General features: G+C 31.7%; 1 protein-coding gene across 4 annotated transcripts in view; it reads left to right on the top strand.

Moving 5' to 3' along the window:
- The first annotated feature begins 4,896 nt into the window (after positions 1-4,896).
- Positions 4,897-16,519, top strand: part of LOC143083946 (RUN domain-containing protein 1-like) — a 33,894-nt gene continuing 22,271 nt past the window's right edge. For 2 of the 4 annotated variants that reach the window (XM_076260360.1, XM_076260357.1), the window contains exon 1: positions 9,982-10,037. In XM_076260360.1, the coding sequence (XP_076116475.1) occupies positions 9,997-10,037 (41 nt within the window). In that variant the 5' untranslated portion in view covers positions 9,982-9,996. Of the gene's footprint in view, positions 5,043-9,981; positions 10,038-16,519 lie in introns of those variants that run through there. The other 2 variants (XM_076260359.1, XM_076260358.1) reach the window with 2 other exon arrangements.

Here is a 16,519-nt window from a genome sequence, read left to right as displayed (position 1 = left end):
AATTCTTAATAGGAGCTATATTCATTTGAAAAAAAAAATGATTTATTTGCTTTCTATTTACAGTTTGCCAATCTAGACAAATGCTAAACAAACAAAATAGGGTATAAATATCTTATTAAATGTATTGCATTTGTGTTTATCACTGAATCCTCTTTAAAATTCAGACAAATATTTTATATTACCCAGTATTGCCCAGTATTACCCACTAAAACCCAGTAAATCCCGGGTTTTCCCAGTATTTCCCACTGGGCTGGGCAATACTCATAAAACCCGGGTTTTTGCCAACCCTGGTTTAGTTCCTTTCTACATAAGTGCAGAGGAGAACTGCAGTTGTCCGCATGTAAACTTTTAGCATTTATTACCAATATGAGTACATAGCAATCCGTTACTGTTTCAACACCCAGGGGTGTTTCATATCTTTCTTCTCAAACAGTTATTATTTTTTTCTATCTTTTTTTATTAATGCATCACTTCCTACTGTCCTTATCTATTATTCTATATATTCTGTGTTTCCATCCAGATTCTCGTGTATACAATGAGGGTCCGGATTGGGGGTGTTGTTTATTTCTATATTCTTTCAATTGTCTGTTACCGTGAGTTTTCTCTACATTTTATTTTATCTTACTCATTATTATTTCTTTATTCTTTATATATTCTAGCATCCCAATATATTTTACTTACTGATGTTTAGTTACATTGCGACGTTTATCTCTGATTTATATACTGGTTAATACCAATTTAGATACAAATTAGTGTCATTCAACAGAATCCACATGATATATGCGACCATTCTTGGATGAAATCAATATGTATAGATTATAACATGCCCTTTTCTATGTTAGCCCTGGTATTACCCGAGACTCCCATATCGGCATCGAGGCTTAAGCCGAGGGCCGATATGGGTCGAGGGATGATCCCAGGGCAAATATGGAAAAACATGTTATAATATTTAAGCTATTTATCACATATTTAAGTGTTGCAGAAAAGAGGGAAAAAAAGTAAAAATTATAACAATTTAATGAAACATAACAGGTAAATCTTAAAAATTTATCCGTATCCGTAACAAATATGTGATAAGATATAAATAACACATAGCTGAGAGGGTGATAGAGCAGATTGGGTCCCGAGAAAACATTGTCAACCGCGGCGAAGCCAAGGTTGACAATGTTTTTTCGAGGGATACCGATCTGCTCTATCATCCTCTCAGCTATGTGATATTTGATTTATTATAATGAATGTCCTATCATCATTTTCAGATGAGTTTTATTATAAAGTATTTTCTATGTAGTCACGTACTTGACAGCGTAACGGGTATTTGAAAAATCATCAGAAGTGAAGTAAATGGACAATAGTAGTGCATTGACTTGACATATAAACGATACAAGGATTAGGCCCGTAACGGGAAAAAAGCTCTGCTATCAAGAATTTTTTTTTTTTTCAATTGTTGTTGTTTTGTTATTGTTATTTATTTTATTTAAATTTTGGGTAAATACCCCTTTCAAAAGGCCTCATATCTGGCTGAGAAATATACATCACAATGAACATGATGAAATGTACATCACCAGTTGAAACCCATTGATGGTGAACGAATGAGTTTAATATCAACAATAAGCATAACACACAATGATTTATAGGTTTTAAAGTAAAAATATTAACAAGTGAAATACGTTTTTCCAACAATTGTAAAAGAAATAAGTTTGAGTCGTTCCACGCTTCGTTGTATAGTAAATTAGAACTTTAAGCATTGTCTATAAAATAACTTGATGTAGATTCAATTCATTGTCGTTTAAACTGCCGATTTTTGATTGGTCTAGCCGAGAGGGTGACATTCCAAAAAACTGTCACCCGCTCAGCCATGTGATAGAGTAAATTAACACCTTCGTATTAGGCAATCAAAATATGGCATTTTAACATGATGTATAATAATACTTTAATATTACACTTTTTTTTATATCAGTTTTCAATATTCATGGCCTAAATTCATTGTTCATGTCAGTGTTTCCGTATATATTATGTTTCATTGCTCATGTGTTGTTTCCGTATATTTTAGCCACTCGTCTTGAGCCTACCCATTTGATCCGATAACACCCCATACAGCAATAAAATTATACTTTTATTGCCATTCATAACTCTTAACAAGACCAATCATTAACAGACCGGGTTTTATACATCCGACCCATTAACAGGCCAAGTTTTAAATAAAGATTGATTTATGTCACCAAAATACAGATTTTTGTGTAGATTTTTCACACAATGATATCAATTTGGTTGACAAACATAATGCCTGTCTTTGTTCGATGCAAGTAAATTCAACCAACGTGTCTTTTTGTGTACATTTTGTGTGTGTAAAATGTGTATAAATCTATTGATGAGTAACACGCCTTTTCATTTTATAAATCGTACATCGAAGCTAGAAAAATAATAATTACACCACTGGATTCAGTACAATGAATTGTTTTGTTAGACATAAATAATTTTTATGATAAACATATATTTAAAAAGTTATACAATGAAACATGCAGAATTTCCAATGATTTCCTCGATAACACATGATTAACAGACTTTAGCCAACCCGATTAACAGACCCACCGCCGATATAGCCACATACTCAATATAGATTAACCGACCAATCTCTCGGTTAGCCGAGTGTCGGCCGTGTTATTACGGATATCCTTTGTAATGCATTCCATCTTCTATGACTATGTTTTAAGTATTAATTTATGTATCTAGAATGTGTTTAAATTACTGCTCAATATATTATAATATTTTTTATACGCTCGTTTACGGAACGTATTATGTATACTGTTGTCCGTCTGTTTTCAACATGTCGTTCATTAACTCAAAAACTCTTGAACCAATTTGAATTAAACTTTGGGAAATTGTTTATATCTATTGACGTGAGCTCCCTTTTGTTTTTTTTGTTTTTTTCATAAATTTTAGTTTTCAAGTTTCTGGGTAATGGCTTTTTATTCAATAAAATTGGTGTTTTTTTCTATTTTCTGATAATATCTCAAACATGCTTTCACAAAGCAAGGAATTTTGGTGAATTGTTTATATCTTTTACCATGAGGTCACTTTCAATTTTTATAAATTTTAGATCTTACGTTTCCGAGTAAAAAAGGAGTTTTTTTCAGTTTTCAGACATTAACACAAAAATGTTTTCAGCAGTTCTCATGAAACTTTGCTGAAATGTTTATATCTATTGTTGTAAACTCACTTTCAATTTTTATTAATTTTTGATTTTGTTATTGAGTTAAGGGATTTATTCATTAGAAAAAGGTAGTATTTTCTAGTTTTCAAAAATAACTCAAAAATGCTTTCAGCAGTTCTCATTAAACGTTGGTGTATTGACTGAAGCTCCCTTTGTTGCTAATAAAAAAAATGACTTTTTCTAAATGACCATTTAATGAGGTGTGTGAATTTTTCTTAATAAGACTATGAGGCAAAGTGGTATATAGGGTAGAAAAATCAAAAGCACCAATTATAAGCATGCAATTTATCAAGTACTTCGAACAAATTTTGACACTCTAAAAGCAATTTACAGTGGCGGATCCAGGAATTTTCATAAGTGGGGGCCCACTGACTGACCTAAGAGGGGGCCCGCTCCAGTCACGCTTGAGTGATTCCCTATATAAGCAACCAAATTTTTTCCCATAAAAGGGGCCCCCCCCCCCTAAATCCGCGTCTGATTTATTCCACTATTTTCAAAGGCCTTATTTGAACAATTTTTTATCAGCTGAGGTTTTTGATTGAAATAAGTGTACTAGTAAGTAGAATACATAGTTTGGAAACAATGGCTTGAAACGAAATAAATCTTTGTTCGTAATGAGTTATGTGCAGCTTCAAGTACATGGTTGGAACTTTCATTGTACAATGCATTTGGTTCTGCTTTGAAAAGAATCTTAGAGCTGAGTCTATGTACCATATTATATAAAAGGTTAAGTGGTTGTTAGGACCTAGTCCTTAATTGAGATCCTTGTCAGATATTCCTGGCCATATGTTTTCCTTTTTGTCATATTAAGAATTGTTTTAATTTAATATGTTTGTACGGAAAACAAGGAACATTATTCTCATACAAAATATTAAGATAATTCTAAGTACACATTCATCAAAAAAAAATGGAATTTATTACAAAGGATAATCATAAGATATACTTGAATCAGTGTCCTGTACCTCACTTCTGTGATGGGTATATGTTAATGGAATCCTTCTCTGAATACGGGACAAACATAATTAGTAGTGGTAGACCCCAATGCCCAATGATCTTCAATTTATTCCGAATATTGACAAAAAAAAAATGCTAACATTCCAATTTTCAATAACAGTTAACACAGGTATTTGGGGCTTCTTTTTTCACTTGGGGCTCGTATGGATAGTTAAAAAGTTATTGCAATCGACTAGCAATGGATTGTTGAGACTTGATATATGTTTATACATTGCAGAAAATTGAAAATAAATAAAAAAACACCAAACAATTTCTTTTTTAGTGAGGTCCAAAAAAAGGGGGGGTCCATGCCCCAAATACGTGTGACAGTTAACAGCAAATACATTATCACAATAACAGATAACAAAAAAACTAAAAGCCCAATAACAGCTAACAAAGAATAAGACAATAACAGCTAACAGCAAATATATTTTCAAAATAACAGATAACAAATAATTACCCCATAACAGCATAACAGTTAAACCCCTTGCCCCCCTCTCAATATAGAGTACGACGATAGTTTCTGTGTGTATTGATTTGTAAAATATATATAATTTGGAAATGTTTGATTATGTTTTATCAGAGACATATATGTCTCTGGTTTTATTATGTACCCGATATAAGATAATTCATGTCTAGGTATTTTTAATTGATTATATCGATCGCACTGTAGTTTGCCACCTACGCAACAACTTGCATTGTGACGTCATAGCATTATTGATCGTAAATAAAACGATGCTAGCTCTGCTTCTGTGATTACCCGGATAAACAGACTTTTGGCACCTGTCGATTCCCATATGGACAATTTTATTGCATAGGAAAACATGACAAAAAGTAGGTAAAATCTCCTTACATCAGATTTAGCGAGAGGGTATGATTCGGTGACACTGTTACAAACACACACAACGACAGTGTAGCGTCAGCAACTTGATAAAAAAGGGGGGACAATATTCGGTAAACATGATCCTGTCTGATTCCTGACCAAAAAGATTTATACAAAATGGCCATGGCAATCTGTTACAATTATGCCTTCATGTTGAACAAAATGAGTTTCTTTCAAGTATTAAAGTAACATAATTATGTATATATGGGTCATTTTCAAAAAATGTCGAATTTTGAAATTGAAAAATTTATTAAAAGTTACTTATTCAAACAACCCTCTACATAACTCATAAGCAAATCAAAACAAACAGTACTTTAAGAACAACATATTAAAAGATGCAATCTTAATGATGTCATACAAGAATATCTTGAAACATTTTTTGATCGGTGGTACAATATTTTGTCTATCCTGTTACCATTTTCAAAAGAAATTTTGGGTTATTAAGAAAAGGTTTAGATAAAATGTTAAGCTTGTTTTACGTTACCAATTAGATGATTTTCAAGAGAATAAACTTCTATATATATTCATTCTGTAAAATAATAGATTATTTGCCAATTTTCTAGGTTGTACTGAAAAATAGCTCTAAAAATTGGTTTTCAAAGGTTGTAAAAATTACCACTAGTAATGCAAGTCTAAGATAGCAATTTATATTGTTCGGCCTTTTTTCACCCTTTCAAATAAACCCAACATCAAGCAAATCCCTCACAAGTTGATTTACTTTTCTCTTTATTTCGTTGGTAACAGGAACGTACGTTTCTGATATATCACTATATAAAAGTCTATCCTGTTACCTTTTTGTCTATCCTGTTACCGATATCAGTATTGCACCTGCAAACGCTTAATTGGGAAGATTAAGACGTTATAACCTTAGGATGGGTTCAAACAATGAAATATTTCATTCGTTTTCCACCTACATGTTGAGATAAAAAAATTAACGACGTTTTTGTCTATAATTGTCTATCCTGTTACTGTAACCATAGCAACCATAGTAACAGGATAGACATAACAGGATAGACAAATTTCGTCGTTTTTGATTGCTGTTGTGAAATAACTACTCCCTTTGGTGAAGTAATTATGGTTTTCTATTGTGAATTTGGTTTCCAACACGTTATTGCACTTTTTACAACCATACTGTTAGTGTAATTAATCAAAATGGTTGGTAACAGAATAGACATAAAAAAAAGTACGCTCTATTTTTTTCACTTAATGTCTTGAAATTTCTTCATGTTCTTTTCTCTACACTGTCGTTCAAGAAACGAGGCGTTTTAAATGTAAGGATTACTTTGCATTTTCGAAATCAACACTGACTGATTCAATATTCATAGGGAGAATAATTTAACGACTGATTTAAGTAGCGGTAACAGGATAGACATGAACCTCCTGTACGCTGATTGAATTTAGTTTGTAGATAAACTGTTACATACAGTGATAAAGAAGCTACGATTTTTCGTTAGAATTATAATTAACGTTCTTAAAAAGTCCCTTTTGCAGATATCAAGGCGATCAGAAAATCGGAAAAAAATCATTTGAAATGTGTTTTTCTGACAATGTACGCACACAAATACCCCCAAAATTGGACTTAAATGCAGTTTAATCTTATCAAAATAGATGTAAGGTGTGTTTATTATTAATGTTCTGAATCACAAATCCGACAAGCTTTCATTTAAACCATTACAACTGAAATTTCCATTAGAAATAAAAAATTTAGCATGGGTGTACTGAAAATTCGACATTTTTTGAAAATGACCCATATATGTTTGAAAACAGTCATAATTTATCTTAGTCCCAATAATTATGAGTCTTGAAAGGCTATTATATTTTTTTCTTTGACGCGTCGATGTAAGGACGCGTCGATGTAAGGCGTCAAAGAAAAAAATTTAATAGCCTTTCAAGACGTCATAATTATTTGGACTCAATTTATCATACCTGCCAAGTTTTGAAAGTGCCCATGGGGGTTTTAGTGCGCGACAACAATTTCAAAGGTTACAATTCTTTGCAACGACAATTTTGCGTGTGCTGTTTTGTGGTCTAGAAAAAGTGTCATATTTGTAAGATGAGCTTACATGCTTTTTTCTTAAGTTTATTTGCATGATTCTAGTTATCAGTAGAAAAGATGAACATGTACAAAATGTAGCTGCAAGACCAGGAATTAATTTCATGTGTAAGGATATTAAATAATTGTTGACTTTTCCAATTTAAAATTATGCACAAAGAAAGACCTTTAAAAGGTTGGGAACAACACCTAGGGGTATCCCCTCAGTGGAAGGACATTTAAAACCACTTTTTAAGTAAAAATGAGCAGATATTCATATTATTTGAAGAAACTTAATTCTCCCAAAGAATCATACATCTTATGATCTATCTGGTATAATATGGTCAACACATGTCCAAGAATTTTGGTATGTTCTTGGCCTAATATATCATGTATATCTTCTTTATTTTTCAAAATAATTGGACCCTACATTTAGAAAAGTGGTTCTAAATATAATGTCAGAATTTCCCATTTTTTTTAAAGTTAAATAAAAATCTACATTTTTCTTTTTTATTTTTTACAGAAGTAAAATACCCCTTGACTAAGAGAAGTCCCTCATTTTAGGGATTCCTCATGTGGTTTATTTTTTGTTTTGTCCATGTGAAAAATAAAGAAAAGTACATTAAATGGTTTGGTATTTTAATTAAATACATAAATAACATTTGTTACAGCAAGTGTAATATCAATAAATTAGTGAATAAACTACTATTTATTATCTTTATGGTAGTACTGCATCATTGAAGTTTGTCAATCAGCCATGCTTTTATTCTTATTCTGTGTAAGAACCTCCTTGCAGGTGAAAAACCATTTGCCATGTTCACGATTTTAAAAAACAGAGGACTTCAACACAAGTTCAAAATCTAGGATGTTAGAATTATCTTGAGAGAAAACGTTTTTGATTGGCTGATTAATTTGATCATGAGAAACATAGAATTTGATTGGCTGAACACAAATGTCTTCCTTGGACACAGTTCAAAATCGGGAACCATCATATTTTTCGTGTAGATTTTCACAAAATCGTGTTTTAGAGGGTTTTTCACGATCACGATCGTGCAATCGTGACAAAGGGTCAAAATCGTGTAATACACGCCTAAATCGTGAAAGTTGGCAGGTATGATTTATCTGTACACTGTGTACATAATAGTGATATAAATACATGTTGTTTACATGATATGTCCTATTTAAAGTTACATCTTATCGCTATTTGTCCGCCATTACTTGATACCACACTGCAGGTTCCCGTAAAATTTTGACGTCATAAAGCAAAATATCTGACGCCACAATGGAAAAGTGATTGTTGTTGACGTCAAAGTTCAAGCAGCCGGGTCAGCCGGAATTACCGATAAGGTGTATTGCTCCAGGTTAGGTGAAGGGTTGGCACCTCCAAACTAGTTTAAACCTGTGAATTCTGTATGTTCCTGTCCCATGCAAGTCAGTAGCCTGTAATTCAGTAGTTGTTTGTCGCTGTATATCATTTTTGATTTTCGTTCATTAATATTCTATCTACATCAACATCTAGGGCTTGTCCAATACATCGTATTACTATATGGCTGACCTGAGAATCTGTCCTGCTTGAACTATTGACCTTATGCAACAATCACTTTTCCATTGTGGCGTCAGATATTTTGTATTATGAAGTAAAAATTTACGGGAACCTGTGCGATGTCAGGTAATGTGGAACAAATAGCGATATTAAAGGTGTTTTGTCCAGTACCAGACTAGCTCAAATAATTATGACGTCTTGCAAGGCTATTTCATTATTTTTTGGCGATGCCTTCCCAAAAAATGTCCTAGGTTAAAATGTACGTCAGACGTCCAATAATAATGACACAGACAAAAAATAAAACAGCCTTGCAAGACGTCATAATTATTTGGATTAGTACCAGAGGTAAAAACCCAATAAAGCTTACAAGTCCAATGGGACAAGTAAAATAATCTGTAGAAAATAATTAAAGTCCCACTCTTATCAAACTTAATTGATTAATGTGAAAAAAAATTAGTTATAACAATGTTATTTAATTTGACCAATGTTCAAGTTGCCTCTTTGGTAAACAAACCACAGCTTCTTATTGTTATACTAAAGACATACTAGATCGTCTCAACTTAAAATGTGTTCTCCCCTATTTTATTTTTTATTTGGATCATCAATTTCAATATACATATGTACAGTATCTGTTACTTGCTAACCTACTCAGTACTGCATTGTACTGCCTGTGCCAATCTAATTGAAATTAGTTTTCCACACCTGCTCCTTGTAGTTTATATGTCGCACATGGGATGTCCTATGAACGACATATAAACAACAAGGAGCAGTTGAGGAGAACTAATTTTAATCAGATTGTGCCTGTGCTGACTTTGTTCAGAAATATTTTATGAAAGTCCAACATCATGAACATAGAGTTTTTGTTGATAATTTTATATTTGATAAAACAATACAAACAGAGCAAAACTTTTTGAAGGATATTTAACTTTGAATTATAAACATTGTAAAGCTGAAAGTTCTTCTTAAACAGACAGTAATAGTTATAGATAATGTACATTGTATTACAAATGTATTAAAAAAATATCATGGATAGGGGCAAAATTAAAAGAAAACATCAATTGTCAAAGTACAGGAAACTTATCACTATATATTAAAAACCATTCATGCATTTAATATCTAAAACATGAAATTTATTTATAGTCCTATTTCATTTTCATATTTAAATGTCCAATACAGGTAGGCTTGCTTTCTGACATAAATGTGTTGTCGTTTATATAATTTTTTGTCAATAAAAGGGACGATAGTATCTTTAACATAACATGTATGATGTTGACAAGGTAAATTTGTAAAAAGCTGGTTAATATTGGATGGTTTAAGTAGATTGACTTTTTTTCATGACTGTGGCATTGGAAGGGGTCAGTAATGTGCTTTTCAGGTAAATTTTTATCTGCTATACATAGTTTTTAAATTAATCGCCAAATATTAAAGAAAGAAAAGTCGACAAGAAAATTTAAGGATAGTAAATTATTATTTTAACATTTTAAGGAGTCTGTTGACATGGTTGACAATTTTGGTCATTTGACATGTTTGACATGCATACATTTAGTTTAAACATATTTATTTATAGTGGATTGGGAAACAAGTTTTGCAACTTATATAAATCCCTTTCCACTTTTACATGTACAAAGATACATATGTACACCTATGTATACATCATAACATGTACTGCTGAACTGACTTCAAATGAAGCTAATACTAAAGTCATGACTAACAATGACCACTGCCCTTTCCTCGACTCCTGGATCTTAATACATGTCATGCATGTAATACTTAATATCTTAAACGGGAAGCTTAATACCAAAATTTATGATAAAAGAGATAATTTTAATTTCCTATTGTTAATTATCCATTTTTAGATGGTGACATTCCCTTGTCACCATCTTATGGTGTTAATATATATCTCAACTTGTTATATTCGCTTGTGTATGCATATGTATTTGATTTTAACGAAAGAAATCTTTTTCATGTTTTCATTACTGAAAAATTGTTACACAAGGGTTTTTGATAACACAAATTAGTCAAAACATTTACTAAATTTTATCATAGCTACAAGGACATCATTTGTAAATATAAATCAACATGCATACATCTTATACATGTTATACTTTCAGGTATTTCACATCCACTCTTTTATGGTAATTTTCTATACAAAGCACAAAAATGTTGTCATTCACCTCAAAAGCTAACAAAACCATTAAACAGACTTATTCAGAAGGGATATAGTTACAATACTGTTGTCATGTCAGTAAAGATGGCATATTTTGGAATTAATATTGATTCACCCATAGCCTCATAGGGTCTGCATCAGAACATGCAGAAATAAACAAATCAGTTGTTGGCATGATACAGGTTATGTTTTCATAAATGTTTTATGATGGTATGATACTAAATCCCTAACAGGAGGAATTGTGCTTTCATATGAAGAAGACATACTCTTTCAATTAGTTTAATTGAGGTCTGAAGCTGGCATGTCACTTTGTCAGTAACTGCTAGTACATGTAGCTAGTCCTTTGTTAATTTATGTATCATTTTCAATGTCATTTTGCTTAGTATATTTTGCTACCTATTTTGACACTGGTCTCTGACTTCTTTTTAACTGAGTTTTACTGTGGTTATTGCTGTGTGTTTGTTTATTCTTTTTTGGCTAGAGGTAGAAAGGGGGGGGGGGGGGTGTGAGATCTCACAAAACATGTTTAACATTGCCACATTAATTGTTGCACCTGTCCCAAGTCTGTATGTTTTTTAATTTTAGTTCAGTTATATGTTTTGGAGTTTAGTGTGACATCCATTTTCACTGAACTAGTACATATTTGTGTCTAGGGGCCAGCTAAGGCCCCCTCAGGTCGATGGATTTTCTCGCTGTGTTGAAGACCCATTGGTGGCATTGTGCTGTGTTCTGTTCTTGGTAGAGGTTGTTGTCTCTTTGACACATGAATTCTTTATTTCTAATCTCAATTTTATTTTATACTTTTCTTAGAACATCTGTTATTAACATGATTAAAAAAAGTTATTAGAATTGAGAATCATGAAAATGGGGAATATATCAAAGAGACAACATTGAACAACCCGACCAAACAGCAGAAAAAAAACCATGGCCACCAATGGGTCTTCAATGCAGCAAGAAAATGCTGCACCCATGCAGAGGTGGGTTTCAGCTAGCCCCTAAACAATAAAGTATGTATATTTATGGTTTTACACTAGTAATTTTTGGGGACCTTTATACATTGTGGCATGCTGTTCGGTGTGAGCAAGGCTCGATGTCGAAGACCATATTTTGACCTATAATTGTTTACTTTTAAAAATTGTGACTTGGATGGAGAGTTGTCTCATTGGCACTCATACCACATCTTCTTTTATCTAGGTCAGGAATATGACGCCACACTAAACTCTGAAACATATATAAATGAACCAAAATTAAAAAACACGACCCAAGATTAACAAAGTCTAGAGGTTTCTGATATACTTTATATATGTAGGACTCAAATCTATGGCGGGTTCCAAATCTATGGCAGATTCCTAATCTATGGCAAATGTGACGTTATAAACGCCAAACAACTCAAATCTATGGCTGATTTTTGTTTTCTCCAAATCTATGGCAGATCTTTTTCATAACGTCACAATTGAATAACGCCATATTACATCGTCGCTGCCGAATACGACGGAACCGATGGATTTGAACACCATTTCAGATGAAGGTAATTCACTTGACATCATTTTGCAGATGGTTTAAAGGAAGATGTAGCCGTTTATCCGAAAGAGGGACAAAATGTGCTATACCGACCGAAGACCGCGATGAATAAGGACATCTATGGTTTTCAGTACCGGAAGTTTTATAAAAGGATTTATAAAAAATATTTTACGTCTGGCAAAGTTTACAAACTGAAAGATCAAATTACCTGATACCAATTTGATTAGAATTGTCATCAAATAAAAAAAAAATTAACTACAAAATAACATTATGTGAAAATTCAAACTTCATTTTTAGTTGTCTTTTTTTATATACAAACCTGCCTTCTTGTTTGTTAAGGGACTTCAACTAGTTGGTTTAATGAATGGGCTAAACAGGTACTATGCATTAAAAAATGATTATTTTTACCGGGCGCATCATTTAAATATTTCAGTCTGTATTAGGATATATGAATTCATCATTTATAAAATGTATTGATTGACCATTATGGAAAGTTTATTTCACGAATGTTTATAGACATGCTCCCGTTGTCGTATATTTCAACTTGTTTAAGACAAGTCATTGGTCGTATATATACTGCATTGTTTCCATTTGCACAAAATTTAACATAGGTTTGGAAACAACAAAAATCCACCATAGATTAGGAAATTACAAAATTTGCCATAGATTAGGGTTTTTAAAAATCTGCCATAGATTTGGGATGGATTACGTCATATTTACCATAGATTAGGAATCTGCCATAGATTTGGAACCCACCATAGATTTGAGTCCTACATATATATATGTGTATGTCATGTATATATATTGTAATTTGGTTTAGTAAATTATTTTTTTTATTCAATAATTTCATTGAATTTGGAAAGTGATTTTAAACTTATAACATTCGTGTGTTATTGAACTTTTCAGTGTCTCTTAATATATAACTGACACAGAATTTGCTTCTAAAAAGATTTTCTTTATTCTTGTTGTTCTTAAATTGTTACTTTCGCTATATATAACTTATTTATGGATAAAAGAACTTGAAGAACGTCAATGTTTATTTCTGTTTACATTCAAGTAAAGATAAATTAGCATTCAAAAACATGCATAAAAGCTATTTAAAAACATATTTATTTCTTATGTGATGTATATATATGTAAATAATAGTTTACAGTTCATTGAATTTTATTGATGCTAATATGATAATTTTAATAGAAAGAAGTTTATCCAGGATAAGCCATCAGTTCAAAAGAAAATACATTAATATTACCGTGAGAATTTTGTTTTGTTTTTTTAGAGTTAAGTCATTGCCATAGCCTATTTAATTTATATTTATTTATCTTTTGTTGAATATGGAGATTTCAATAAATCAGAATAATTACATTAGATGTTTGTTTCATTATAATACTTTATTCTGATTGGCTAACTGCACATCACGTGTTATTCCGTAAGCAGTTGCATTGCTCAATACAACTTTTCATTCATGATAACACGTGGTCCAACAATAAAGTACAAAGGTGAATTAAATAAAAAAATATATGATATTCGTGTTTTCATGATCATAACTGAAAAATGTATAAGTATTGAATGCTTCTTTTTGTAACTTTATAGGGTTGTAAAAGTGTTGACTGTGCGCACATTTTTAGAATGAAGCGCTTCCGTGCTTCATACAAAATGTACTTCGGTCAACGCTTTTACACCCCAATAAATTTACAAAAAGAAGCATTCAATTCTTAAATAAATTACCATAGCATTTTTATAATGTGCATATTATGCTAACTTCATCCAAGAACTGAATAGGTGTAAATTTTCAAAAACTCAAAGTTATAAATCCCTCAAGTCTAAAAAAAAAATGTTAGTTAGGGTGGATAAAGGTATTTGTAGCAAATAAAAATAAAATTGAGAAAGGAAATGGGGAATGTGTCAAAGCGACAACAACTCGACCATAGAGCAGACAACAGCCGAAGGCCACCAATCAATGTAGCGAGAAACTCCCACAGCTGGCCCCTAAAAATATGTATACTAGTACAGTGATGATGGACGTCATACTAAACTCCGAATTATACACCAGAAACTAAAATTAAAAATCATACAAGACTAACAAAGGCTAGAGGCGCCTGACTTGGGACAGGTGCAAAATTGCGGAGGGGTTAAACATGTTCAACCCTCCCCCTATACCTCTAGTCAATGTAGAAAAGTAAACACATAAAAATACACACATTAGAATTCAGTTCAAGAGAAGTCCGAGTCTGATGTCAGAAGATGTAACAAAAGAAAATAATGTGTATATATATATGTCAATGGGCAATTTTTGTTAAGGCATTTAAATGGTTAAAACCAGAGGATTCTGAAAATCTGACAAAAGTTCCAAAACATGACAAGCAAACTTCCTTAACTTCCATTGACTTTAATGTTTAATGTCAATTATATTCACGCTGTAAGTTATAGTCTTCCCCCTTTTGGTATTTTTATAAAAGGAAGTACGTGGCATTTATAATTTTACCTTTTTGATTCAAGTTTTTACTTCATACCCAACTAATCTTAAGAATCAGATTAAATTTCAATACATATATATATATGTACATACATCATGTACAATTTAATTCCTTTGCATTTTTTGATCATTTGATATTTGTGGTTGTTTATCATGTTTCAACCAAACTTTGACAAACTTGAAAAACTTGGATTATTTTGTTGGAACAAAACACCTACAACATTGTACAAGGCTATGACATTTGATAGACGTCACTTACTTTATATCTAGAAGTGCACCTGTTAAGTGTATGTATTGAAATTGACAATTTGACAATTTAAAACTTCATGAAATTTATTAATTTATAAACAGCTTCATTGAAATTAATTTAAAAGTAAATTGACAAACGTGCATTTTGTTGGACTAATACTTGGATTAATGCTAATATATATTTGATTATAACCATTTATCATGCATGTCATGTTTATAGTTTTAAAAAAAATGAAATTGAAAAAAAAAATGATTTTAAGTTGTAAGTGGTGAACTAGTACATGTACTAGTACTTTCTGGATCCTCTGGTTTTGTCATCTTAAAAAATTTGGAGGCCCAAATTATTGTGTAATAATTCATTTATAAACAGAAGTAGAATAGAATGTTGTCTGATCCTTGTCAGAAAAATGTGGATACAGGATCTATATTTTTAATTAAATTGTGTATCTTCATATACCATGTATACCCATAACAGTCTGCCCCACACATTGAAGTTTGATTATTGAATTGTGTATCTTCATATACCATGTATACCCATAACAGTCTGCCCCACACATTGAAGTTTGATTATTGAATTTGATGAATGTTTTAAAGAAAGAGTGATAACTGTGGTATAAAATAAAGGATTTGGATCAATAATGTCCGTGTGGGTGGAATAGTTTTGAAAAGACAGTTCTTTGACATTTCTATTGATCTAATTAATAATAGATAGTGTTACCACTTGCTAGTAAGGTGGGTGGAAAAATACTTCAAATTTTCTTGCTGACATTTGGTTCACCAGTATAAATGAATTTTTGGAGTCTATTTCTGGTTTCATGTATACATAAGGCCAAATAAAAATAAATGTGTGGTTCCAGTAACCCGACCAACCCTAGTTAAAACCCCCGACCCTAGAACTTTTTTTTCATTTCTGAAAAATAAATTTTCAAACGAAATTTTGAGGATTGTGAATTAAAATAATTAAATTCATAGATTTCTGTCATCTGAATTTCCATCACAAGTATCTGTTATGGCTAAAATGCAACAATTCATAACAGAATGCAACAAAATTAACTAAAAACATATCATGACTGTTTATTTTACAACCAAACACATGTAAAAATGGGGGACTTCTGGTTGGGGCATGTATAATACCGGAAACAATTTTGGTAAACACATGATTTTTTACAGGATTTTGACATTCAAAAAAAAAAAAGCAATTGTCAACCTACCGACCCTATTTTTTAAAAGTATGTAACTGGAACCACACATATATTTTTATTTGGCCTAATATGTGAGTTTATATGCATGTTAAATACTTCAAGGGGTGTTAAACACTGATAATCAGACATACCAATGGTAACAAATTGTGGGTTGCCATTTTGGTAATGATTTTTATTCTTCACGCGAATTATACTAAGGCTGATGATAAACATGATAAAGTGTATTAAAATTAGAAAAAATTGTA

This window comes from Mytilus galloprovincialis, chromosome 7 (genome assembly GCF_965363235.1).
Source record: "Mytilus galloprovincialis chromosome 7, xbMytGall1.hap1.1, whole genome shotgun sequence".
NCBI lineage: Eukaryota > Metazoa > Mollusca > Bivalvia > Mytilida > Mytilidae > Mytilus > Mytilus galloprovincialis.
The sequence above is the reverse complement of the archived record's forward strand: the minus strand, read 5'-3'. Positions and strand labels throughout refer to the sequence as shown.